The sequence below is a fragment of the Crotalus tigris genome, unplaced genomic scaffold, assembly GCF_016545835.1.
Source record: "Crotalus tigris isolate CLP2741 ecotype Arizona unplaced genomic scaffold, ASM1654583v1 scf7180000018490.839948, whole genome shotgun sequence".
NCBI lineage: Eukaryota > Metazoa > Chordata > Lepidosauria > Squamata > Viperidae > Crotalus > Crotalus tigris.
Window position 1 is genome coordinate 795,261 of NW_024097036.1, and position 27,766 is coordinate 823,026.

At 38.7% G+C, this 27,766-nt stretch overlaps 1 protein-coding gene across 1 annotated transcript in view; it reads left to right on the forward strand.

Moving 5' to 3' along the window:
* PDZD2 (PDZ domain containing 2) overlaps window positions 1-27,766 on the forward strand; it is a 263,143-nt gene that overhangs the window by 224,212 nt on the left and 11,165 nt on the right. The window contains exons 4-10 of the mRNA XM_039353056.1: window positions 154-296; window positions 3,699-3,831; window positions 5,509-5,670; window positions 22,066-22,186; window positions 23,749-23,894; window positions 25,316-25,435; window positions 26,663-26,777. Of these exons, the coding sequence (XP_039208990.1) occupies window positions 154-296; window positions 3,699-3,831; window positions 5,509-5,670; window positions 22,066-22,186; window positions 23,749-23,894; window positions 25,316-25,435; window positions 26,663-26,777 (940 nt within the window). The remainder of the gene's footprint in view (window positions 1-153; window positions 297-3,698; window positions 3,832-5,508; window positions 5,671-22,065; window positions 22,187-23,748; window positions 23,895-25,315; window positions 25,436-26,662; window positions 26,778-27,766) is intronic.

Genomic DNA, 27,766 nt, shown 5'->3' on the forward strand with positions numbered 1-27,766 from the left:
TCCTTGAAGACGTTTTGCTTCTCATCCAAGAAGCTTCTTTGGTTCTGAGAACTGGAGGACTGAGAATCTCCATAGATAGATGCCGTTAGGAGGATTTCCCACCAACCCATTCCCAGTAACACTGCAGGGACTCTCTTCAATTTCTCCTCCCAGAGAGAAGGCTGTCGGATATGGAAGATGACCATGATGAAGGGAACCGACGGGTTGGGAATCCAGATCACTGGAGGCCGTGGATCCAAGCGCTCCCCACATGCCATCATAATTGCCCGGGTGGAAGAAGGTGGATCAGCTCACAGGTAGCATTTGTTGTGTGGTCTTTTAATGAAAGTCTGTCTGTCCCCAAACTTTTAATTAGATACACCTCAGGATCAAAAGCTCAAGTACAACAAAACCAGATAACATGTGTACATTATTTGATTTACACCTGCTTGTTGGTTGTGATTGGTTTTCAAAGTAACTTTCATATTAAAATCAAACATATAACAACAGTGATCAATAAATAAACTGGGAGACTTTGAGTTCTAGTCTGGCCTTGGGTATCAAAGCCAGTTGGAAGGCCAGCCATTTTCTCTCAGTCCTAGGAAGGAGGCAATGGCCAGCCACTTCCAAAATCTTGCTGAGAAAAACTGCATGGATGGATGGATGGATGGATGGATGGATGGAAGGAAGGGATGATCTATTATTATCATTTTATTATCATTATATTTTACTAATGAGAAAGTCTCCTCCCCCTTGTTGCCAGAAAAGCTTGACAATCCTGGTTACTATGTACCTGATTTGACTGTGTTGAAGGGACCCATTTGCACAACCTTCTGGATTTATTGTGTTGCATTTGTTTTCATTTTTGCATTCCCACAAGAACTCTTTACTAAAAATATTTCCCAAACTTTTTCTCTCAGAAATATTTTTTTCTAAGGTGTCCCAGTAACCCTGAGTAGCTTACTGGTAGAAATAAACATGCTTGTTCATGTTGTTATAATCCTCAGAGAAACAGGTCTCTGTATCTAGAGATTTAGCAAGAATACTAAATATAAAACTTGAAAAATAAGGAAGTTAAATTATGAACTTGCTTTGTTCTGAAAACAAAACCTGCTGAGGGATAACTCCTTTTGATGGGGTGACCTCCTCCCTGTGGCAGATTTGAGGTAAATAATGCTTCTCTCCCCCCCCCCCCTTGGGTTCTTGAATCCTCTGTAGATTGTTTTACTAGTAATAAATTTAAAGGTAGAGAAAATGGAACAGTTTTGAACAGGCTGCTTCTGGAAAGTTTAAGACTTCAAATATATTAAAAGAACAACGCTAACTGGAACATACAAGCAATCCTCGACTTACAATCCCAGTTAAGCCCAAAATTTCTGATGCTAAGTAAGACATTTTAAAGTAAATTTTGCCCCATTTTATGATATTTTTTTTACTACAGTTGTTAAGTGAATCAGTACAGTTGTTAACAACATGGTTTGTTAAGTGAATCTGGCTTCTCATTGAATTTGCTTGTCAGAAGATTTACATGGGCCCGGGATCCTGCAACCGTTCTAAGTACACACCAGTTGCCAAGTGTCCAAATTTTGATCATATGACCATGGGGATGTGGCAGTGCTTGTAAGTGTGAAAAATGATCATCGGTCATTTTTTTTCTAGTGCCATTATAACTTCAAATGGTCCCTAAACAAATGGTTGTAAGTTGAGGACTACCTGTATTCAATTTTTAACCTGCCACAGATAAACTGTACATATTTGTTTTTAAATCTAAGTACTCTTGAACATGGATGTAACCAAGGTATCTGTAGGGTAATTGGATCTTTTTATTTCTCAGCAGAATTATTTTGATCAGAGGAATGAAAAACAAAGCTATTTTGGAGATCTATCAGCTGAATTAAGGACAGAGGCAACTTATTTAATAAAAAAAAAATCTCTGTTGTGATTGCAGGACTTGGATATCTTACTGGTGTTTTTCAGCAACTAAGTCAATCTGCCTTCACCAATTTCCTATCCTCCCATTGCATTCCAGGGGTTCTCAACCTTGGCAACTTTAAGACTTGTGGACTTCAACTTCCAGAATTCTGGGAGTTGAAGTCCACAAGTCTTAAAGTTGCCAAGGTTGAGAACCCCTGCTTATTAGACTGTAGTTTACATAGTTCCAAGCCAGGTTGGGAAAGGCAGCAGTAGGCACCTAGTCCAGGACCATCTGCAAATTCTACAGCCAAACTACTACTACAATTACAATTACTAAGTGTTTCCTTCTTCAACTCAATTTATCTTGGGGCAATAGAACTCCACTCCCAGCATTAGAAATCAATCTTCTGCTTCTTTCTGGAGAATGGAAGAATTTGTAAGATTAAAAAAAGAAAAGAAAGCCAATCTTTTTTAGCATGGTTTATTGCATGTAACTTGCCTGGCCTGTGATAAAACTTTCATTAGTACTGGAAAAGGAATATAGATCACCAGGGAATATTGTATGTGTTATCTGTATGAGCCCCAGTAGGCCTAATATAAAGTGGATAGTTATAGAGCGGTTATGAAGAGTTTTCCAGGCTAACTTAATATGACCTAACTTAGATTTCAAGATCATTAACATGGCTCTGCATCCAAGCCCAAAACCATGTAAGAAAGCAAGAAAAAATGCTGAAATTTTACAATGTTGTAGTTTTTGGGAGTTGCAGAATGCCCAGGTCCAGGAAAAATGTCTTGGCTTGGCCAACCTAGGTGCAGCCGATCAAAGTATTGAAGCTACAGTCCAAGTTGGGTGGGGTGCAATCTGACTTTCAGTACTAAACCTTAAAGGCAAATTTTTAAAAGAAAAGTGATACATGAGAATTTTTGTATTTGAGAATTCTCTTGGGAAGAAGTTTGTGTTTGTTTGGTTGCTTTTGTCTCCGACTTTAGTTTCTGGCAGTGAATTGTGGGATTTCCTTTCCCAAATGAGAAATTAGATCAAATTCCCAGCCTAGGAGCCTTAGCATGGACGTTCCTCTCTCTCTCTCTCTCTCTCTCTCTCTCTCTCTCTCATTCCCAGCCTAGGAGCCTTAGCATGGATGTTTCCTCTCCCTCCCTCCCCCCCTCCCTCCCCCCCTCTCTCTCTTCTCTCTCTCTCTCTCTCTCTCTCTCTCTCTCTCTCTATATATATATATATATATATATGTATATGTGTGTGTGTATATATATATATATATATATATATATATATATATATATATATATATATATTTTAAAGGGATGTGACCATTAAGAATAGCATCTCAACACATAATGCTGGGAAGGATAGGAAAGAGTGCTAGGACCAGAATGAGTCCATGCAGAGTTAATTACTCCAGGACACATGAGCAAAAATTCAGTGGTAGAGCTGACCTACTTACTAGTGATGCTGTTCGAGTTTATAAAGCACTCTGAGACTCTCCAGAGAAAATGTTAAGTAAACATGGAGCTGAATACACTATTCATTATTAACAAAATGCAGACACAGCCTCTGATGTTCACCTTGAAATTTCCCTGTGAAATTTCACTTATTTCCACTTATTTGTCCATTTCCTAATCTTGGGTTGGAGGTAAACATGTACTAAGAAATATTTTAGCTACAACCATCCAGCTTTGTCTTTGAGTTTTCCAGCTTGTCATGTCCACTTTTAAGGCTGAAGAAGCTGAGCAGATGAGGCAGGTTTGGAAGATGGAATAAACCCTGTTTTGTTCTTTGGTTTTCTTAGGGATGGCAGGCTGAAGGTGGGTGATGAGCTTCTAATGATCAATGGCCAGTCTTTGGTTGGTCTGTCCCATCAAGATGCTGTTGTTCTACTTCGGTCAGCTGAAGGCCTTGTGTATTTAGTAGTGGCAAGCAGGGTAAGTCATTTTGCATATATGATTTCATACATTGAAGCAAGCATAGAAGATTACAAGGTTCTTTTTTTTATAAGATGTCATCATCACCCTTATTGTTGAAAATGCAAAACTGGCTAAGGATGAATGAATGGACATTAGCTTTATGAATCTGCCTTATGAGAGGATTTGTTCAATTGGAAAATTTCTTTTTCTATCAAGGGCCATTAAAACCATGCAGAGAATCAGCTGGGGATTGGAATTTACAGCAAGTGGAATAAGACCACTTTTTAAAATAAGGATGCTATACTGTGAAGTAAAATGGATGTTTTAGAACTTTGCAGATGTTTAAAGCATCCATTTTATCTCTTAAAATTTCTGAAACTTCCTTTCAAACAAGTACTGGCTTTTTTGCTGTGAGTTCATCTTCAACATGGCATAGAGAGCCTGATTCAGTCTTTATCCAGGCAGAAGCTCCATTTCCCTGTTCGTTAGGCATCTAATTAACCATATCATACCATATGTAAGATTGAATGAATCCTACTATGAGTCTTGGGGATGGCACTTACTGTGTTATGATGAGATAGCTCAGGGATTGGGAAATCAGATGGATATTGTTGACCTCTCTTATCAGCTTTGCTAGTTGTCAGGAGTGATGGTAACTGCAATCCAACAACAATTAGAAGGTCAAAGATTCCCAATCCTTGGAATAAATAATAAAAATAACTTCAGTTGCTCAAGTACATTTTCAGAACTGATGTGTATTGCAAGTCAGGGTCTCCAATCTTGGCAACTTTAAGACTTGTGGACTTCAACTCTCAGAATTCCTCAGCCAGCTATGTCTTAAAATTGTCAAATTTGGAGACCCTGCTATGGGTGACTCTGTATAAATTTAAATTCTAGTCCTATAATTGAACAATTATCCAATTGCATTCACGTTTAGTGGAGCAAGTCTTAAGGTGTGCAGACTTAAAGTAACTTCAGTAACAATTGGAGTTATTAACTATCCAACACATTTGGCAACACTTTGCTTTTTTTCTCATTAGTATCAATGTTAAGCCATTTAGAAAAGTTGTCAGTAAGCTTGTTCTTAGTTGATGGAGTTGGGCTGTTTGCCAAATTGGCCCATCTTTCCATAAATTCTTCCTGCACTTACACCTTCTGTGGAAGTGACTTAAAATCTTGGAGGAAGTAGTCCTGCCAAAATATATTTTATGTGAACTAAAAGCATACATTTCTTTTATTATTGCAACTGAGGTGGATAATAATGTGCGTTTTATCAGTTATATGTCAGTTATGCAATAAAAGCACAAAGCTAACTAAACAAATGAAAAGCAGTGTGGTATCCATTTTTGAAATCAAAACCAAAGAGAATTTTGCCCAAACATGTTTGGTTCCTGATCTCCCATCACTTGGAGAATCAACAGAATTGTCATCAACATTGACTTCCTGTATATTTGAATGAGATCATTCATTCTTTAATGTGTCCAATGATCTCCTCAGGTGCATCTAAGATGGAAATTAACTTTTTTTTTAAAAAATATACCCTTGTTTCCAGCATTACCAGCCAAGGGAATTCTTGACAACTGCTCATCATCTACAGTGTGAAACTAATGCAGACTTACTTTATATGGTTGTTGGGCCAATTAAATGAATATATTCATATTTGTAATGGCAAGTATCATTCTTTCCTTCTTGTAGGAAGGAGCAGAAGAAGATGTTCTTCATTATCCATCTACAAGTTTGCCAGACCTAATTAGCACTTGTTCTGCTCAGGATACGGCCCCCTGGATTGACAATAAGGAGAATGAAGCACCGGAAGAGGAGGATGGAAAGGCCCCAGAGTCAGAAGTCCTGGAATCTGTAAGTATGATGTCTATGGAGATTCTTAGCCATCCAGATCAAAGGTGCTTTTTCCAAAAGGCAAGTGGACATTCTTGGCTTTTTCCCTGAAAACCTTTCATTTCCCATTCAGGAACTGAGGAAGTATATGAAAAAAACCAAGAAAGTCCACTTGCCTTTTGCAAAAAGCATCTTTGGGACTGTTAAGTATAATCTTTCACTGGAAACCATACTCAGCATTGCATGGCTTAAAAATCTTACTTGGGCTGATCTCAAAAATCAAGAAGTTGGAAAAGGTTAGTACTTAACTATCAGTAAAAGCCAGGGTACTAGGCTAAACTGGGAAGCTGAAAAATGTTCTGGAAGAATGCAATGACAAATCATTTTTGTAACAAAGCTACATAGATGACATCACATGGAGGAATCAGTGTCTATTGAAAAGATGCTTTTCTTTACAAGTCAATTCCACTCAAATTCTTCTTCTTTTTTAAAGAACAGGCAACTTTTATTATGTACATATGATGTTCTTGAAGATATGCACTTTGTCTGCATATATGGAGCCTTGTATCACAAAATTGAGATGAATTTGCATGTAAATTTAGGAAATGTGAATGATGTTAGCTTGCTTAAAATTGCAACTCGAATGACATTTACCACTTTCCTGGAATACTATCTGAACAAATATCGATTAACAAATTGGTCATCTCTTTTAGCAATTGCAGCTGCTTGAGAGGTATGTCAGAGAATCATGTTTTGCTTTCTTTAGTAAGACTATCATTAAAATTTACTAAAAAAATAATTCAGACATAATGTTTTTTGCTAAATAAACCATGATGACTTACTGGATCAAGACTGATCATGCTCTTGTTTTTTTTATGAAGCTTAATGAAGAATAATCAGCATCAATCACAGTTCTCCCTCACAAAAGAAACTGGTTTAATTTGGCCAGGAGAGGAAGGGAGCAGATAAACATAATTCCATTTCAGTTTATTCTTAGACCAACATTTATTGGCTTGCGATGATTGGACTTCAATGTGCCACTGTGGTTTACTTTCCTATTTAATATTTCATTTTAGTCAAACTCCCAATGAACTGCTTATGACCTTTGTAGAACATATTGTACTATGTATAAATAAGTCATATTATTTCTGAGCTTCTTCTTACCTCATTCTTTGTGCAATGTATTGATTCTGGATCTGCTGTTGATGACTGTTTTAGTGATTTATTTATCAATTACCATCTGGAGCTTTTCAGTTTGAGGTAAATATGATAGAAATCCCTGCTCCAAAGAATTAAACTGGACTTAGGAAGTTATGGAAGCTCCCACTTGATCAGCTTGGAAACCTGTTTCATCCAATATCCTCTTTCCTATAATATGTAATTGCTTGTGCCTATTTCAAATTACAAGCAAGAGACTATGGGCAGAAACGTAAAAGGGAACAGGATATCTTTGTGTAATTGAAGGGGTTAGAACTGGAGGATAAAAAAATATCTAACTATGGAAGAATAAATTAAGATAAGGAATTTACCTTTATTTATATTAACCATATTGGCCATCTATTTGTAGCATTAAGCCTGCTTGGAAAAAGATCAGAAGTGCTTGGGTACTTGCACAATTATCTTTCTGCTACGCATTAAAAAACCATATCTTTTTTTAGGCTTCTTTAAGAATCACCTTAAAAACACAGATGGCACTTTAAAGGAGCTGCATCTTTTTCAGATTTGTACAGAGCAAAAGAGGTAGCTGTTTTAATGAGGAATAGAGAGTTGCTCTCCTTGCAAAGTGTCATGACTTATTTTCTTAATAGTACAAAGTGCTGTTTCTGGTGCAGAATATAGAAAGGTTAGGATGTGTTAGATTTGGGAGAGATCAGGTGACAAGTATAAGAGTTTGAAGATACGGTAGGAGACATGTGGTTAGAAAAATAAGGTGAGTAATAAATGTACTAGGCAGCAAGGACATTCCATAACAAAATAGAACAAAAAATTCAAAAAAGTGTCAGCAGCTGTTAGGCTATTAAACCTTGATCAGCTACTGCGGTATTGGCAATGTTGAGATAGGGGATTAGTGGTTTCATTCTGTAAGACAACTTCCTTCACATTTTGTGTAGAAATGAGACTGCCCAGGGAGAAAAATCAATCCACAAGGGTTTACAGGCATCAGTGCAGAGAATAAGGTATGATTGCACAATAGAGCAAGCCCATATTTGAAAGCACAAATTAGATCTAGCTGTCTAATTGAATCAGAATCTGAAAGGCAAGTCTACAATTACAATAAAATATTAAAATCCAAGCATCAAAGTTTTATAATTGAGTAACTGAATAAATTTATGCCCAGCTACAGGGCAGAACCTCCCTATTCTTGGCCACTTCCAGAAAATAGGTCAGCTGCCAAGACCTTATGGTGCAATCGATTGACTTGTGCACACGCAGAATCACATGGCAGCAAGATGAGCAGCATATGAATTAAATAAATAAATACCTAAATAAATAAAGACATGCTAAGACAATAGTTGTATTTGAAGAACCTGCTTAACACATCCAGTTGCATTTAGACAACACACTAACCCTGGGAAGGGTTAAGATCAGTTAGCCATTTTTTGTAGCTGAGTCAGTTAGAACTGAATAGAAGAGTTAAGGATTGATAAAAGAATTCCCTATGACCACCAAGAAAAGTTGAAAGATATATTTGTGAACTCAACACTAGTTGAACTTGATATGAATGCCTTTTTTCCTTCTTTATGTCTTCTCTTTAGCTCAGAAACTAGTGGTAATCTTCACTTAATGATCCTAACTGGGGCCAGACTCCATTGCTAAGCGATGTGGATTTTAAATGAAACTTCATGTAATTGGTCTGCTTAGCATTTCCAGCAATTCAAGTTGCTGTCATTGAGTGGATTCCACATGGTCATTAGGTGAGGACCCATCTGGATCCAAGCCAATCATGGAGGAGAAAGTAAGGGACTGCCTTCACTTCAACTACTTCATCCACCTATGTCTTCTCTTCTCTGTCCTTTTGGCTGCCTGCCTACCTGCTGCCATTAACTGCAATCACCACGCAGCCCTGGCCACCACTCTGGTGCCTGCCCTATCTTGGGCCACTAGTATATTTATTTATTTATGAGACTTATATACTGCTTTAAGTGCAAGCACTCTCTAAGCGGTGTAGACCAGTAAGCAATGTATATATATATATTTACATTGCCCCCAACAATCTGGGTCCTCATTTTACCTACCTCGGAAGGGTGGAAGGCTGAGTCAACCTTGAGCCGGTGAGATTTGAACCGCTGACCTGCTGAACACAGTCAGCTAAAGTGGCCTGCAGTACTGCACTCTAACTGCTGTGCCACCTCGGCTGTGTAGTATATAAGCTGGGTCTTTCTGTTGTAAAAGGAGCCCAGGTTCCCCTAGATCAGAAACCTCTTTTTTTCTTTCAGTAGAACACAAGACATATCTAAGGAGGTTCTCAGTCATCCAGTCGTGATTATCCCAAAGGTGCTTTTTCGAAAGCGGATTAGACTTTCTTGTTTTCCCTTGAAGGCATTTTGCTTCTCATCCCAAAAGCTTCTTCAGTTCTGACTGAATGGTGGAGAATGGAAGGATGCAAAGATTTATATTCCTTGCAGTCCAAGGATTTATATTCTTTGCAGTCCTCTGGTTGTTAGCACTCTCTGTGAGAAAGAAAATGAAAAGTGCTAATGACCAGATGACTGCAAGGAATATACATCCTTCCATTCTCCACCATTCAGTCAGAACTGAAGAAGCTTCTTGGGTGAAAAATGAAATGTCTGCAAGGGAAAACAAGAAAGTCCAGTTGCCTTTTGAAAAATCACCTTTGGGATAACACAAAACATGGCAATATTGAATCCAGATTTTCCCCAGTTTTTATTTCAGAAGTCTGATTTAAATAAGACATATTGCCAATTTACTGTAGATTATTCATAATGCTATTTCCATCATTAGGCAACAAATTTTGGGTGCTTTTAAAAATCAATAAATCTTAACTTATTAATGTAATGTATACTGTATTTTTAAGTTGCTTGTGGGATTTTCTTACTTGGCTCTTCTGGGCTAGCCTGGCCCCATGCCTTGAGGTTTTCTTACCTTCCCAATGTGTTAGACTTCAGCTACTGTAACTCTTAATCAACAGGGCCTTCAACCGGCCAGTTAATATAACTTTGCAAATAATAAGGGCATAAGGGACTAATCATATGAATAATCAATCTTGGGACTCTGATCTGCTCATGGAAAGCTCTGAACACAAAATGATAGTAGGAAAACCACATTTTCCTTCCATGTGGAGTTGCAAAAAATACAGTAAAATGCTGCTGCAGGTGTTGAAAATTCTAAGATATACATGTGTAATTTAACACTGTTCTAAAATAGCAACCATTCATTTATACAAAGGCAAAGAATGTTGCTGTGTATTTTACATTCAACAGAATTCAGTTGTATTATGTTAACTCTCCCCAGGCCGTTACTTTCACTGGACAGATTGGATTTTTCAAAATTATTTCTAATTTTTCTGACTGCCTACCTCCTTATATAGTTGCCACTGCAAAAATACGGTATGGAATTAATTATATGGAGTAATGCATAGTACAAACTTTTCGCAAATAAGGTTGCTGTACTATAAACCTGCCCAATGGGAATTTTCTTGTGGTAATGTACAGAAATTAGGTTCTTTATTAAATGCATCCAATTATATAGTGATCTCTCATAGTTTGCCATTTTGGAAGGGGAACATTAGGATGGGTTCAGCCAGGTTTTTTATTTAAGAATCTCAACAAATACAAGAAGTTGTCATTTTCTTTGTATGGGTCTAAATACAGATTTGATCCTGAATGCAAAGAAAATCCTTGTTGCAATAGAATGGATTTACAGAAAGATGAAATTGGGACAATTCGGCGTGGCCGTCTCGCCGCAACTGACTTATGGCAGCCAACTTGCCACGAGACAACTTGCTGTGGCCAACTAGCTGCGGGACAACTCACTGGGCACAATTCAGCGTGGTATAACTCAAGAGAGGGACAAGCGAACTGCAGCAGGTCTTGTCTTGTTTTAGGTCCAAAGTTCAAACTTAAAACAAGACAAAGCCTTGCTGTCTCACCACAGCTGACTTATGGCAGCCAACTTGCCACGGGACAACTTTCTGTGGCCAACTCTGGGAAATGAGGACACCAGAGATTTCCCATTTGGAGAGTCAGTTGGCATGTTTGACATTTAAAGAACAGGTTGCAAGCATTCAGTAGGAATGATATTGTGTTCTTTCATAAAATAGTTGTCAGAATCAATGCAGCCAGTCACCATCTGCAGAGTTTATATGTTTTTCTAGGCTTAGTTATTTATGTATTTGTTGCCTTAGTCATATTTCAATCATAGTGTGATTCTGGGTGGCTTCAGCTTAGTGTTAAAAACATCAGATCAGTAACACCAGATATGATCAGAAGTCTTAATGGTATGCACAGGGAAAGAGAAAACCAAACATATCACCCATCTGCAATTACCACTAGGGAGCAGATCCTTCAGGTTCCACTAGAAAGGGACATCTCCTAATGCTTTACAGCTGGACCTGGAGTGCATCAGCCCTTCCAGATCTTATTGATTGGGCAGAAACAATAGGGCAAAAGCAGTCTTGTAGGTGACTACACTATGAAAGACTTTATAGATAACAATCAAAACCTTGAATTGATCCTGGATAACCAGTACCATTGCAGCATGAGGAACAAAAATTACACTACTGTAGTCATTCTACAATAGATACCCAGAATTTATCTGTACTACATTCCTCCTGGCCATGGCTGCCACTTTTCATTGATCAGGAGTCAAGAGTCCGGGAGGAACCCCCAAATTATGCACAAGTTCTGCATGGGACAGTGCCATGAATTGAGGACTAAAGATGGTAAATCCCTATGACTGGCAAACATTATATCTGTGGGGTCTTTGGTATTTTCTGAGTTTGGTGGTTTTCTTGCAGACCTTTCATTACCCAACTAGGTAACATCATCAGTGCCAGATGGATAATGAAACATCTGCTAGAAAACAACCAAGCTCAGAGAACCCCAAGGACCTCACAGTTCAACCATGAGCTACAATAAATATTCTCTTCTGTTAGTAAAACATATATCTTTCAAGTCAGTCTTGACTCCTGGTGATTGTCTGGACAAATCCATGCAATTTTCCTGGCAGCATCTTTAGAAATGGTTTACTGTTTACTTCTTCCAGGACTGAAGGACAATGACTGGACCAAGATCACCCAGCTGGCTTCATGCCTAAGACAAGACAAGACCTGACACCATCTCAGTTTCTAGCCTGGTGCCTTTAACAACTACACCAGACTGACTCTCATAAATGATATAAGTACTAATAATTAACAACCCATAGAAAAAGTAATGTTTAAGAATGAGTAGTACAATAATTAATTACTCAGGTTAAAATATCTCTGGCAGGAAAAATGGTCCTTGTTTAGACAGGAAAATATGGGAGCCTTTTATTCCTGTTTTTTTAAAAAAAAATATCAGGAAGCAAGATAACTATTCAATCATAAAAAGTCCCTTGTAATTTGAATAGGTGGAAATGCTAAAAAAGCACACCAAAACTTTGAAAGCCCTTCTTAAAAGCTATTAGAGGCTACTTGACTCCTTCATTTCCCCAGTGTATCATATATACAATATAGCAATGAAAAATGAAGTATGAAAGAGAATTGGCTTTCAGGATACTTATTTTACTTAGTAATCAGCAGTAGAGGAAAGTGATTGTGTCTCCTCCCTGGCAGGAGATAAGCAATGTTCTGTGCCCAAAGGGGCACCCAACAGAGTCTTTACAGCTGTAATGACTTGTCTCTAAATGAGGCCAGGGATGAAAACCTTTGTTTTTTTCCTGTTGGACTTAGTAAGGCTTCCAGAGTCTGTCCCCTAAATATACTACATTTATCTATTGCATTCTCTGTGCCCCAACAGAGAAAGTAGCAGATTTCTTCCCAGGTTAAATTAAGCTTCAAATTACTGAGATTTTTAATTAAGATTCTTAAATGCCCCTTCAAAAAGTTTTGTTTTGGATTACCCTAACTTTGGTAGCTATTTAGAAACCCAGCTCTCCGCTCCGACTCCTAAACTGGTGTTTCTCAATGTCAGCAACTTGAAGATGGATGGACTTCAACTCCCAGAATTCCCCACCCATCTTCATGTTGCTGAGAAACACTGACTTAAACCCTTCCCAAAAACTAATCTTGTAAGATTTGCAGGAAGTTACTATTTAACCATCAGATAGCTATTTATGAAACTGGGCTACAGGGACCAGTTGGAAGTAAGGCTTTTATTTATTTATTTATTTATTTATTTATTTATTTATTTATTTATTTATTTATTTATTTATGAGACTTATATACCGCTTTAAGTGCAAGCACTCTCTAAGCGGTGTACACCAGTAAGCAATGTATATATATATTTCCATTGCCCCCAACAATCTGGGTCCTCATTTTACCTACCCCGGAAGGATGGAAGGCTGAGTCAACCTTGAGCCGGTGAGATTTGAACCGCTGACCTGCTGAACACAGTCAGCTAAAGTGGCCTGCAGTACTACACTCTAACTGCTGCGCCACCTCGGCTCATGTAACAACCTCCCTGCTGTTTCAGTTTCTTGACTCCCTAGCCAGGTTGTCAGTGGAAATTCCTAGCATTAGCACCAGCAGTGGCACTTAGACTTGTATACCGCTTCACAGTGCTTTACAGCCCTCTCTTAGCGGTTTACAGAGTTAGCCTATTGCCCCCAACAACCTGGATCCTCCTTTAATCAACTTTGGAAGGATGGAAGGCTGAGTCAACCTTGAGCCGGTGAGTTAACCTTGCGCCACCATGGCTCTAAACCCGATGATGGTTTTTACTTTATCTTCATTGCTCAGATAGGTATCTATTTGTTTGATTTATTTATAAACAAACAAACAAACAAATAAATTATAACTAACATTTATGAAAAGGTGCGGTGGCCTAGAGGTAGAGCTCTCACCTCACAATCAGGAGGCTGTGAGTTCGATTCTAGGCAGCGGCAGATGTTTTCCTCTCTGGGTGCAATGACTAATTGCTGCAAACTCCACATAGGCGTCAGGAAGGGCATCCAGCCACTAAACGTTTGAGCTTTATTCAATTGCCCCAACTCCACTCCAATGCAAGGGATTACAGCAGTGTTTCTCAACCTTGACAATTTTAAGGCATGTGGACTTCAACTCCCAGAATTCCACAGCCAGCAATGCTGGCTGTGGAATTCTGGGAGTTGAAGTCCACATGCCTTAAAATTGTCAAGGTTGAGAAACACTGGATTACAGGGTTGTTAAAAGAAACAAAAATAACTAACATTTGTCCTTCTTTCCAGGACAATTCTATAACTCCCTTTTAAGCCATTCTAGTTTGTGATGATCGCCATATCATTTTAGAGTAAATTCTTTGTGTTAAAATGTAGTTCTCCAGTCTGAGTCTCTGAATATTCTGCTTCTTTGGGTAACTTCAGAGTTTAATATCATAGGAAGAGAATTAAAAAAAAAACTTATCCCTTTCCTATGCATCAGATATAATACAATACAAATCTACCACATCCTTATAATCACCACACATCCTTTTTTGTAAGGACAGTCCATTTCAGAAAGCTACCTTTAGATTTATTTAATTACTTATTTTTTGGCTTCTCTCTTGAATTTTTTTTAAGGCAAAGTTATACCCATAAACAATTATATTTTTACTTGCCCCTTCTTCAGGTTTGTACTTTTATTTTTTCAAAGAAATTATTATCACTGTACATATCCTACACCAATAGTCTTTTTTACTTTACACTGAAGAAGGTCAATAATTCATTTCGCAAGGAAAAATGGGTAAACTCTGATTCAGAGTCTTGATAACAACAACAACAACAATAATAATAGTAATAATAAAGTTGGAAGAGACCTTGGAGGTCATCGAGTCCAACCCTCTGCTCAGGCAGGAAACCTACACCATTTCGGACAAATGGCTGTCCAGTCTCTTTTTAAAAACTTCCAGTGTTGGAGCATTCACCGCTTCTGGAGGCAGGTTGTTCCATTGGTTAATTGTTCTAACTGTCAGGAAGTTTCTCCTTATTTCTAGGTTGCTTCTCTCCTTGATCATTTCCATCCGTTGCTTCTTGTCCCGCCTTCAGGTGCTTTGGAGAATAACTTGACTCCCTCCTCTTTGGGGCAGCCCCTGAGATACTGAAAGGCTGCTATTATATCCTCCCTCGTCCTTCTCTTCATTAAACTAGACATACCCAATTCCAGCAACCGTTCCTTATATGTTTTAGCCTCCAGTCCCCTAATCATCTTTGTTGCTCTTCTCTGTACTCTTTCTAGTTTCTCCCCTTACCTAACAGAAGTCCCAAAGAGATGTAGAGTAACACTCAACTACGATAGCAAATGCCTTTTGAATCTCACAGAGACAGTGACTGTGTGCGTGGCAGGTTCTTTCTCTGTGTGTGTGTGTGTGTGTGTGTGTGTGTGTGTGTGTGTGTGAGAGAGAGAGAGAGAGAGAGAGAGAGAGACTTTTGGACTTCTTTCTTGCCTGTTGTGAGCAAAAAAATTGCCTCTTGAGACAAATCAGCCAAGTTTTCTGAGTTCTTTAAAATCATGTTTTTAATTAGCAATATGCATTCAGAACTGAACAAGGATAATTTCCTGGAGAGTCAGTTACCTCCTATGGCATGGTTATTGTCTTAGCAGACGAGCAATTTGTGAAAAGTCTTTGGTCACTGATGGCTAGGCAAAAAAAAAAAAAAACACCATGCATTTTCAGTGGACTGTGGCAGCCAAAGATTACAAACTGGGGCCCATGGGAAACTTTTAGAAGCTTAATGGGTAGAATTTCTGTTTATTTTCAGAACAGAATGATATCTGGGATTTTGGGGAAGTAAAAAAGCTGTAGTGTATACAACACACTGTACATTTTTGGCACGCGTGGGGAAATCAAGAAAGCTTTCTCTTTGAGTCTTTGTTGTTATTTTCTTCTCCTGGCAAAACTGTGTTCAGTTCTTTGTGTACATTTCCCCCCCCCTTTATAGAGCTCTGAAATGAGGAAGCAATAGGTGTGCCAGTTAAAAGATTATAATATGCCTACAATCTAGTGCCTCGTTTGTCTTTTGTTAACACCACTACTATTAATATGCATGCTTAGGTTATACTCCAGACTATCCAAAATATAATTTTGTTAGCAAATCTCACCCTACGATGAGCTTGCATTATTTACCCCTATAAGATAAGATTCTGAATATATTTTAAGAGTTCTATGAGTTGATTTCCTAAGGTCTTTTTTTAGAAAAAAAACAAACCAGAATCAAATAAAGTTTGGCTTGAGACGCAAATGCTACATAAGGGAGCCTTTACATCCACAGCTACTAATTGGCTGGGTTCCCACAACATACTTAACAGGGTCAGTTGAAGATTAGCGTGGCATGGGACTGCCAGAATGGGTTAATGGTCAACTAACTCCTGGGGGGTTTAAATTTAATCTGAAACAGACCCTGTTATATAGAAAGTTACACTTGCTCTCTCCCCATTGAATTGGGTGATGGAACCCTTAAACTCAATCCATTAAGTTTTTTTTTTTTTTTTGCATATTTAGACCTCCAAGAAAAAGAGCTGGAGAAAAAGTCTTAGTTGAACAAGAACCTGAAAATTCTGCAGGGCTGATTGGCTCATCTGGGTGGGCGGTTTCAACTGCTGCTTGCCTGGCCAATAGCAGGAGGCTAATGATGTCAGGAAGGATTGCCAGGTCATTCCAGGAATGCAGGTAGATACATGAGTTTCTAGGCCAATGATGGCAAACCATTAGGGCTTGGTGAGCCCAAAATTAGGAAAATACCTAACTTTACTCTGCTGGTGTGTCACACACCCTGCTCAAGCAAATGGTATAGGAGACCCTTACGCCATTTCAGACAAATGGTTGTCCAATCTCTTCTTCAAAATCTCCAGTGAAGGCAAGCTGTTCCACTGATTAATTGTTCTAACTGTCAGGGAATTTCTCCTTAGTTTCTAGGTTGCTTCTCTCCTTGATTAGCCTCCTTTTGAGAGCAGGCAACAGAATTTCATTTTTAATGCAGGCCAGTGTGCTCACAGTAAAAAATGACAATAAAAGTTGTCCTGTCCTGTCCTATTCTATCCTGTCCTATCCTATCCTATCCTATCCTATCCTATCCTATCCTATCCGCTATCCTATCCTATCCGCTATCCTATCCTATCCTATCCTATCCTATCCTATCCTATCCTATCCTATCCTATCCTATCCTATCTCCATCCATTTTCTTGTCTTGCCTTCAGGTGCTTTGGAGAATAGGTTGACCCCTGTTGTATACATTACTTACCCTCAGGTGATGGTCTCTTTCTGTTGACATCCCCTATAGTCTACTCTAGGTTGCTCCGGGTTACATAAGGTGTTTATTCTTGAAGCAGCTTTGGGGAATGCCCTTTCACAACCTCTTCAGCCTCTAAAAACTAGACAAAACCATGCCCTATTCCTGCACCATTTCCAGAAAGTCCACAAGAACGCAACCCATTCTCACACATCCTTTGCAGCCTCCAAAAATTTCACGAGAACAGGGCGTGCTTTCGAAAATACAGATAGTGTTCGACTTACGAACACAATTGAGCCCATAATTTCTGTTGTTAAGTAAGACATTTGTTTAGTGAGTTTTGCCTCATTTTACAACTTTTCTTGCCACAATTGTTAAGTGAATCACTGCAGTTATTTAAGTTAGTAAACTGGTTGTTAAGCGAATTTGGCTTCCACATTGCCTTGGCTTGTCAGATGGTCACAAAAGTGAGCATCTGATCCTGCAACACTGCAGCCGTCATAAATATGAGTCAGTTGCCAAGCATCTGAATTTTGGTCATGTGACTATGGAAATGCTGCAACAGTTGTCAGGAAAATGATCACAATTCACTTTCTTCAGTGCTGTTGTAACTTCAAACTGTCACTAAATGAATTGTTGTAAGTCGAAGACTACCTGTAATTGTTTTCAGATTTTGGTGAATGCTGGCATGTCATCCAAAATGTCATGGCATGTCACCTTTGACACAGGCATCATAGATTCGCCATCACTGTCCTAGGTATCTCCTGGAGCAAGTGGGCTGGGATCTGTAGTCCCTCCTTGTGACAATTTGTATTGTCAAACCCACCACACTAACCATCACTGGTTAGTGATGGTTAGTGTGAGCCGAGGTGGCGCAGCAGTTAGAGTGCAGTACTGCAGGCCACTTTAGCTGACTGTGTTCAGCAGGTCAGCGGTTCAAATCTCACCGGCTCAAGGTTGACTCAGCCTTCCATCCTTCCGGGGTAGGTAAAATGAGGACCCAGATTGTTGGGGGCAATGTAAATATATATATATACATTGCTTACTGGTGTACACCGCTTAGAGAGTGCTTGCACTTAAAGCGGTATATAAGTCTCATAAATAAATAAGTCTCATAAATAAATCACTGAGATCTGATAAGCTACGTACAGGTAGTCCTTGAGTTATGACCACAATTGTACCACAAATTTATTTTTCTAAATAACTAATAACTGTGGCAAGAAAAGTCCTAAAATGGGGCCCCATTTTAGGACTTTTCTTGCCACAGTTATTAAGTGAATCATTGCATTTGTTAAATTAGTAACATGGTTGTTAAGTGAATCTGGATTCCCCATTTCCTTTGCTTGTCAGGAAGTGGCAAAAGGTGATCACCTGACTCCGGGAGACTGCAAGCATCTGAATTTTGGTCACATGGTCCATGGGGATACTGCAACAGTTGTCAGGAAAATGGTCACAATTCACTTTTTTTAGTGCCATTGCAATTTCAAACGTCACTAAATGAACTGTTGTAAATCAAGGACTACCTATATGTTCTTGTCTGGCAGGCATTTATTTTAAATCCCCCCAAATATTTCTAATATTATTCTGGTCCTTCTAGTTCAGTTAGAGGGTAATGAATATATCAGTTATGATTTGGCCTACTTTCTCATTTCTCCAAGGCAAACCAAGGTTTGCATCATTTTGGTCTTCTAAAATCCTGAAAAAAATAATATGAATTTCTGTAAAAGTATACTTTATGTATGCATTTTTCCTACCAATTTTCTCTGACATGTTTTTGAAAAATTTTCCCCATTTATGTGTAGGTTCTTTCTATGTGTGCTTTTTCAACCTGGCAAATTGCATTAACAAAATCAGAAAATATCGATTTCAAAGGCAACTATGTATCAGTTTACGCATTGAATCAAGATGTATATATTAAATAAAATAGCATTTAAAGATGAGCTGAATTAATTTTTCCACATTTGTGCTGTCCACACTGTATCGTTTACAAAGTAGATTGATGGTCTTTTCTTTCAAAATTAGCTTTCTAAGCATTTCTCCATATCTGGACTGCAAAAATCTGGGCAACTATTACATGGTAACAAAGATTTAACCATTTCGTGGTTGTCTGGATTTTGCAACATTAAATATGGTGGTCCTACTGTTTACAGAAAGCAAGTGTTCAATGAAGGCCAGTGTCCAAAATGGACGGGGCCACTCATCACCCCCCTTTTTTGTTTCTTGTCTTCTCTTATATGAGCCGTGGTGGTGTAATGGTTAGAATACAGTATTGCAGGCTAATTCTGCCTACTGCCAGGAGTTTGATCCTGACTGGCTCAAGGTTGACTCAGCCTTCCATTCTTCCAAGTTGGTAAAATGAGGACCCAGATTGTTGGGAGCAATATGCTGATTCTGTAAACCACTTGGAGAGGTAAAGCACTATGAGGCGGTATATAAGTCAAAGTGCTTGTAGCTCTCTTCTCTTCTCTTCTCTTCTCTTCTCTTCTCTTCTCTTCTCTTCTCTTCTCTTCTCTTCTCTTCCCTTCCCTTCCCTTCCCTCTTTCTCTTTCTCTTTCTCTTTCTCTTTCTTTCTTTTTCTGAGAGCTTCCTTTTTTCCCTGCTTCCTTCCCCCCCAGAAATTGCTTAGGAAGTTATTCATTTGCTGAAGTATTTTGAAATTAGGATGCTTCACGCTACCAAGTTAGGGTCACTGTAGCTTTTCATCAGGTTTTCTTTCTTTGCACCCAAATGCTAGTTTGGTGTAGAAGTTAAAGCTCCAAGCTAAAAACCAGAGACCATGAGTTCTAGTCCCATTTTAGGCACAAAGCCAGCTGGGTAACCTTTGGCCAGTCATGTTCCCTCAGTCCTAAAAAGGAGACAAGGACAAACCACTTCCGGAAATCTTGTTAAAAAAATTGCAAGTAACCAGGAGCCAATGGTCACTCAAACGGAGACATGCACACACAAAAGCTGGAAATGCCAGAAATGGAAAGTCTAACTGCTTGTATGTAAGGAATGTATTTTGCCACTGATCCACAACCTTGCTGCAATTTTATCAGCTCTTCCTGGGAATAGGGTTTTTTTCAATCAGAAAAGTGGCATATATATGAGGGGGGAAAACATTTACCTTCTTTAGCTCTAATGCCTTATTCCAAAATTTTGTTCTTTACTTTGGGAAAGAATGCTTTTTAATGTATAGAGTATATTTTACTTGTTGCCATAGGATCTAAATTGCAATCTGTCCATTATTCAATGCTGCAGATCATCTTCTAATACCAGACTTGATGTTCTACAAAGTAATTTATTCTGAAGGGAAATGCAAAATTCTTTTCTTTCTTCCCTCTGAAAAATAGAAATTATACCATTTACTTTATATTGCAGTATTACTTTATATTTCATCTTATGATCCTTTTGACAAATTGAATAGAAGGAACGTAAAAAGTATGCTTTCAGCAAGCTATTGAAACCAAACATTGGCTTCAACAGCAAACTCCACACCTCTGACCTCCATCTCCTAAAAGTGTCATCTAGTGTGTTGAGGAAAGAAGATTAAATCCTCGGGGTGGGAATGAAACCAAGGTTTAGTAATGAATGAAAGTCCAGGGATATGTTCTGTCTTGGGGAGAGAGAGAGACAGACAGATTCGATACCATTCGTCTTGATTTTATTGGTTCGGCTTTGATCTGCAATGTTGAAAACCGCTTAGAATAAGCATCAGTACATGTGCGTGCAACTAAGCAATAAAAATCGTACTCCAAAGCACCTTATTAAAACAGAGTGATAGAAAATATACGGGAAAGACGTGCAGAAACATAATAATCTAAATTTTGGAAAAATGGATTTTTTTCCTTGCATTGATATTCTCTCTATGAAGTTTACCCATATGAGAAAATAAATAAATAATAAAACAAATCATTGTTTTTCAGTTGATTTCTGTGTCCTAAAATGTAGGACAAGGAGAAAACAGTCGGGACTGAACACACTCAAAACTGTAGAGATGATTGTAGATTTTGGGAGAAGCCCTCCTATTCTACCACCTCTTACAACACAGTATCAACAGTAGAGATCTTCAAGTTTCTAGGTTGTATAATATCTCAGGACTTAAAATGGACACCTAACATCAAAAACATCATCAAAAAAGCACAACAAAGAATGTTCTTCCTGTACCAACTCAGAAAGCTCAGACTGCCGAAGGAGCTGCTGATACAGTTCTACAAAGGAATTATTGAGTCTGTCATTTGCACCTCTATAACTATCTGGTTTGACACAGCAACCAAACAACACAAACACAGACTTCATTGGATAGTTCAAACTGCAGAAAAAAATAATTGCAGCCAGCCTGCCTTCCATTGAGGACCTGTATACTACACGAGCCAGAAAGAGGGCTGTGAAAATACCTACAGACCCCTCACATCCTGGACATAAACTGTTTCAACTTCTTCCCTCAAGATGACACTATAGGGCATTGCATGCCAAAACAACTAGACACAAAGACAGTTCTCCCCCCACCCCACCCTGTCATCACTTTTTTAAGTAACTAATTCCCACAACAATTGTCTATGCCCTGGGATGTCAAACCACCTAGTAGGGCTGTATTACTTATTATCTCTCTCATCTATCTTATTACCTATGTCCTTAGATTCTTAGGACTATAACTTGTTGTTGTATCTCATGATTTATGTTGATTGCTTTTATTTAGTATCCTATTACTATTTATGTTGATTGCTTTAGTGTCCTATAATTATCACTGAGTGTTGTATCTATGATTTATGATGATTGTATTTTATGATTATGAATATCACTTGTTGCTTGTATGTACACTGAGAGCTTATGGACTGGAGACGAATTCCTTGTGTGTGTCCAATCACACTTGGCCAATAAAGTATTCTATTCTCTTCTGTTCTGTTTTTTCCTGGTTACAAATATCAGTGCAAATAAGCTGCAACAATTCTGCTTGAGATCCTCATTTATAGCTTCTTTGGGATAATACATAATTTATTATGGAAAGCTAGATCCTACATTTTCTACATCCTACATTCTACATCCTAGAAAATTTAGCTGGACTTTTAAAAAAAATCCCTTCTTCTCCTTCAGATGACACACATGACCGATACGGACAGGTCCTCAGATCCTACAGAAGAAGAGAGTTCTAAAGAGAATTGTCAGAGCCCAACTCTTGGAGGTGGTATTTTGAAGTACAAGACCCGATCTCAAGGTATTGTTATTTTTTTATATTGGATAAAGAAACATGGAAGAGTTGGAAGACTGTTGAGGTCAGGTTTACCAGCATACTGTTACCTCCTTGAGAAACAAATTATAGTTCAGAGGAAGAATAGAGTTATCAATGAGAAATACCTCTACTGGAGTTCTTAAAGGTTTCTGATACTTACAGTTAAATCATACCGAGCTACATAGGTGTATCATTTCGTTCCCAATAAAGAGCAACTTCTACTACTCTTATCTTTGAGGCTAGATTTTTAAAGTTAAAGTAGTGCTGGACCAAAAGACTTATATTATTTTCTTTGCTGAGCCATATTCCATCTCCTTTAGTTATTTGAGGTACTTATGGCCTCTGGATTTGTGACCTTTTAACAGTTAGAACATGTATCTCAAATCAGATTTTAATAAAATGGTAATAATTGAGAAGGGTCAAAGCCTTTAAAAAGATGAAACACAAAGATAATTACGGCAGCAGTGTAAAAAGAGCCATCTTGCTGCTCTTCTATGTGAGGACAGAGAAACCCATCAGTGTTGGCAGAACCCAAGGACTGTATCAGGTGAACCTCTTCAAAGCAGGTTCTCCACAATTTTAGGATTGCGATTAAGAAAGATTGTGATCTTCACACCATCCTCCAGTTGGCAGGGGGATTTAGAATTGGATTACTGCTGCTGATTGAAGTACACAGGATGAAAGGCATGAGAGAAAGTAATTCATAAAGTTTCTCACTGTCTATCCTTTGAGGGTTTTAAAAATATCAATCAATCAATCGGTTTATTACAGCCATAAGGCCAGACATAATCAAAATATAACAACAGTGACAATTTTACTTTCATATTTACATAATATAAAACCATCAAACAATCAATGTAATATAATCCGAAATTCTCAAAATAAAACATCATATTAAAATTTTTCAGACCTTGATAATGGTGCGATGTATTGTGCAAATGGTGGCACAAAATTGGGCAACCTGAATTGATATTTTTGGATCCTTATCCGAAAGTAGCAACTTTAGATAAAATTCATATCCCCTACCTGGAAACTTCTTCAATATCGGATATATAAAAATCTGTCTAGAGTCTTTATATAAAGAACAATGAAGCAGCATATGGCTTAGAGTTTCTGTAGAGCCATCACCACACAATTGAAGGTGCATAGGAATGCCCTTAAACTGATTTTAAAAATATGAACCTGCACTTGATTTGATTGTATGCATAAACTATTTTTTGCTTTTTTACCTGGAGCTCAGATACAGAATAAGAGTTCTGTCTTTTTTTAAGTCAGTAAAAAGTGCTGTTTATTTGTGATTAAATATGCATTTTGATTTTAAAAAAGTGTGTTCTGTCATTTCCTTAATAAATTACCCCTGCCCATATAGCCACATGCATGCATATGGGCACACACAAAGATAAAATTTATTATTGTTGTTTAGATGTTTTAAGAAATGCATCCACCCATCATTTCTCAATGGACATTCTAAATTCCATTAGAACTGACAATCTTAAAAGAGGCTTTGATGCGTGTATAATAAATTTTATCCCTGGGTTATTCTTTAGGGGCGGCAACTCGCTTAGAATCTGTGGGAGAAGATGATGAGTTGACAGTAGAAAATGGAGATGTGAATTATGAACTACCAATGAAATATTCCCGGGGAGGCAGAAAGCATTCCTTACCGCAGCATTTGGACACAGGAACCAGACAAGTGAGGAAGAGGGGGGGGGGGGAAATGGCATCATTTGAGCCAAATAATTCCTATTTTAACTATTGGTAATTGATGGAGGGAGCAAAGATTAAAACAAACTCAATCATGAACCAGAATGCAAATGCTGTACAGGTAGTCCTTGACTTACAGCCAACATTGGGAACACAACTGTTGCTAAGCAAGGTGGCTGTTAAGTAAGTCGCACCTGATTTTGCAATCTTTTATTTTTGCCATGGTTGTTAAGCGAATCGCTGCGGTTCTTAAGTGAATCGGGCAGTTATTAAGCGAATCCAGCTTTCCCCATTGATGTTATTGCTTGTTGGAAGCCAACTGGGAAAGCCTCAAATGGAGATCACATGACGCTTGGAGATTGCAGCCATTGTAAATACAGGGCAGTTGCCAAATGCCTGATTTTCAGTCCTGATCGTAAGTCATTTTCAAGTGCTGTTGTAACTTTGAATGGTTGCCAAATGAATGGTTCTAAGCTGAAGACTACTTGTAATTACAATTAAGGAGAATATTTGTAGCTCAGGGTTGCAAAGAGGGGTCCTTGATGCTCTCTGAGCTTGCTCGTAATTCATATGCCAGCAAAGGTTATTGTGGTGCCTTATTTGTATATAGTAGACTATTTATTTAATCTGAATAAAAATATACAATATATTGCAGAAAATTTTGGAAGATACTACCTTATGTTCTCTGGTACTTATCTTGATTTATTTTCTACCCTGTTTATACATACACACAAACATACATATATATCGTAAGCCCTAGCCCAAATATAAGCCCTAGTTTTGGGGCGAGGCACGCATTTAAAAATCAAGCTAGGGCGGGGGTGGGGCATGGATCTGCCCCATGCTCCCACACCCACTTACCCCGCAGCCAGGCCTCTTCTCGCCAGCTCACTTCTTCTGAGGTGTCTTCTGCAGCCAGGACTGCATTTCTCAGTCAGAGGCCTTTCCAGAAGGCCACTGCAGCCGAGAACCAAGCTGTGGATTCAATCCATAGCTCGGTACTCAGCTGCAGAGGCCTTCCAGAAAGGCCTGACTGCGAAATGCAGGCCAGAATGCAGCTGTAGAATTAAGCTGCTCCTTCAGCCGCAGTAGAAGTGGACCTGCTGGGTGGGGTTATCGGTGCCAGAGATGAGTATAATAGACATCCCCTGAAAATAAGACCTGGTACCTCTTTTGGAGGCAAAAAAAAAGACCCAGTCTTATTATATATGTGTGAGTGTGTGTGTGTACTGTATATATGTGTATATATGTATATATGTATGTGTACACATACACACACATTTAGGCACTTGCATGTAACCATGATCTAATGACTATTTACTAACCGGAAACCAAGATTAGACAGCCTATAATTGAAACAGAATCATTCTGAGTTTTTTTGCAATTATTGTGTTTGTTCTATTTCTGAAGGAATACCACATTGTTAAGAAATCCACTCGTTCGTTGAGTGCAGCTCAGGTTGAATATCCGTGGCGACTTACCCAGCCATCTATTATCTCCAACATTGTTCTGATGAAGGGGCAGGGCAAGGTAAGAATGAAATAAAAAAAGACTTTAATATTGTGTGTCTGTCTAGGAATCTAAGTCAAGAACTCTTCTGAGGACCCAAGTTGCAGAGGGCTGTTCTAAAATTTATTATAGCAAAAGAGATGCTATTCCAGAATTTGGAACCACTTAATACTGGTAGTTGGTGCAATGTAGGGGAAAAAGTGATATCCACAGTTCTTGAGAATATGGGGTCACTGATGGTAAAAGTTTTGGGGTCTGTATAAACACCGTATACTCCATTTAGGTTTGTTTAACACTGCAGAGTCCACTGTTTGTGATTAGAAATTAATCAATGATGAGAGCCACTTTAGTTAGTGGTTAAAGCATCAAGCTAGAAAGTAGGAGACTGTGAGTTCTAGACTGGTGGTTCTCAACCTGTGGGTCGGGACCCCATTTGGGGTCGAACGACCATTTCACGGGGGTCGCCAAACAAGGCTGTCCGCCATTTTTTTCCCCTTTTCTTTGGCCACGTCCCTGGCATTCGGTGATGTATAAGTGGTTGGGGGTCACCACAACATGGGGAACTGTATTATGGGGTCGCGGCATTGGAAAGGATGACAACCACTGCTCTAGACAATGGTGGGTTTCAAATATGTGAACAAATAGTTCATTGTGTGGCTGCCGCTTCTGGAAGTCCATTCTGGGCCTGGGCAACAAAAAATTAGCTACCGGTTCTGCCAAAGTGGCTGAATCTCACCATTGGTTCTAGACCCACCTTAGGTGCAAAACCAGCTGTTGACTTATTGGGAAGATTCTACTTGGGTTGCCTCTGAAGAAGAGTCAGGAAATTCGGTGCAGAACTTGATTGCCAGCATTTTAACAGATTCAGTGAGGTTTGCCCACATAATTCTAATTTTAATTGGACATTTGCCTATTCATTTCAGGTCTCTTTCTCTTGCAGTCTGCCCATATCTTAACATATTTTGCCAAAGCTATATTTCAGGCTCCCATTGAAAATGCAGCATGCAGATACTTCTGTTGGTTCTAAAACCTAGCATTGTGCTGAGATAGTATATTCTCCCTTCCTTTAAAAACTTTTTCTTTCTTACTGTTTAACAACAAAGATGAAGAAACCAGTTTAGTTAGTTCAGTTTACTTGATCAGATTCTTGTTGTTTGTGATTTGGGAAGTTATGGGATATTTGTCTATGGAGATTCTTATGAGGCATTTATTCCTCTCCTTTTACCCTAATTTGTACCTATGCTGCAGGGTCTTGGATTCAGCATTGTGGGGGGACAAGATTCTGCCCGGGGTCGTATGGGCATTTTTGTAAAGACAATTTTTCCAAATGGGGCTGCAGCAGCTGATGGCAGGTTAAAAGAAGGTACGCTTGCAAAAAAACAGATTTTGGTTAGCCTCACAACTTGTTTAAACTAACTACTTCCCAAGCCCATATTTACCTATCCTACCTGTTCCTCCTGCCAAACATGTAAGCTGGAGAACAAAAACTCATGACCAAGCTGAATACAGGTAGTCCTTGACTTACAACAGTTCATTTAATGACCATTCAAAGTCACAATGATGCTGAAAAAAGGGACTTTTGACCGTTTCTTTACACTTATAACATTGCAGCATCTCTGTAGTCACGTGATCGAAGTTCCGGTGCTTGGCAACTGGTTCATATTTATGACCGTTGCTATGTCCCAGTTTCACGTGATCCCCTTTTGCAACCTTCTGACGAGCAAAGTCAGATTCACTTAACAACTGTGGCAAGAAAGGTCGTAATATGGGGCAAAGCTCATTTAACAAATGTTTCACTTAGCAATGTAAATCAATTGTGGTCATAAGTTGAGGACTACCTGTAATTTGTTGACAGAACCAGGCTTTCCTTCTGTTCTTGGTCCGGAGCAAAAGAAGGAGAAGTGGTTAATATAATGTAAACTGCTCTCTTTGGAGCCATGGCTTTGTCCCTTCCAGATACTTCCTTCCAATATTTCAGATGTTTCAGAAGAGAGACATCTGAAATACTGCTGTTTTTACACAATATACACCAGATTTTTTTCTTGCTAATGTTGTGTAGGGGACAGTTCCTTCGATAGTTTGTGTAATGCGGTATAATGTAATTATCTTGTAACAAACCATATCCAAAAGCTATAGTTTGTGCTATACCACATTTGGTGACAAACATGTCTTCACCCAAGATCCAGGAAAGAGTGGAAACGATAATTCAGCCTCCCATTCCCACCCATAAGCCATTCTGCAGCCTGAAATTTGATGAGATTTCATGCAAAGAAGTTCAGCTTTTCTGCTTCTGGGCCATGTATTGTGGATTGTTCGTTCCTGCAAATTCTCATTTTGCTACCATTCATGGAT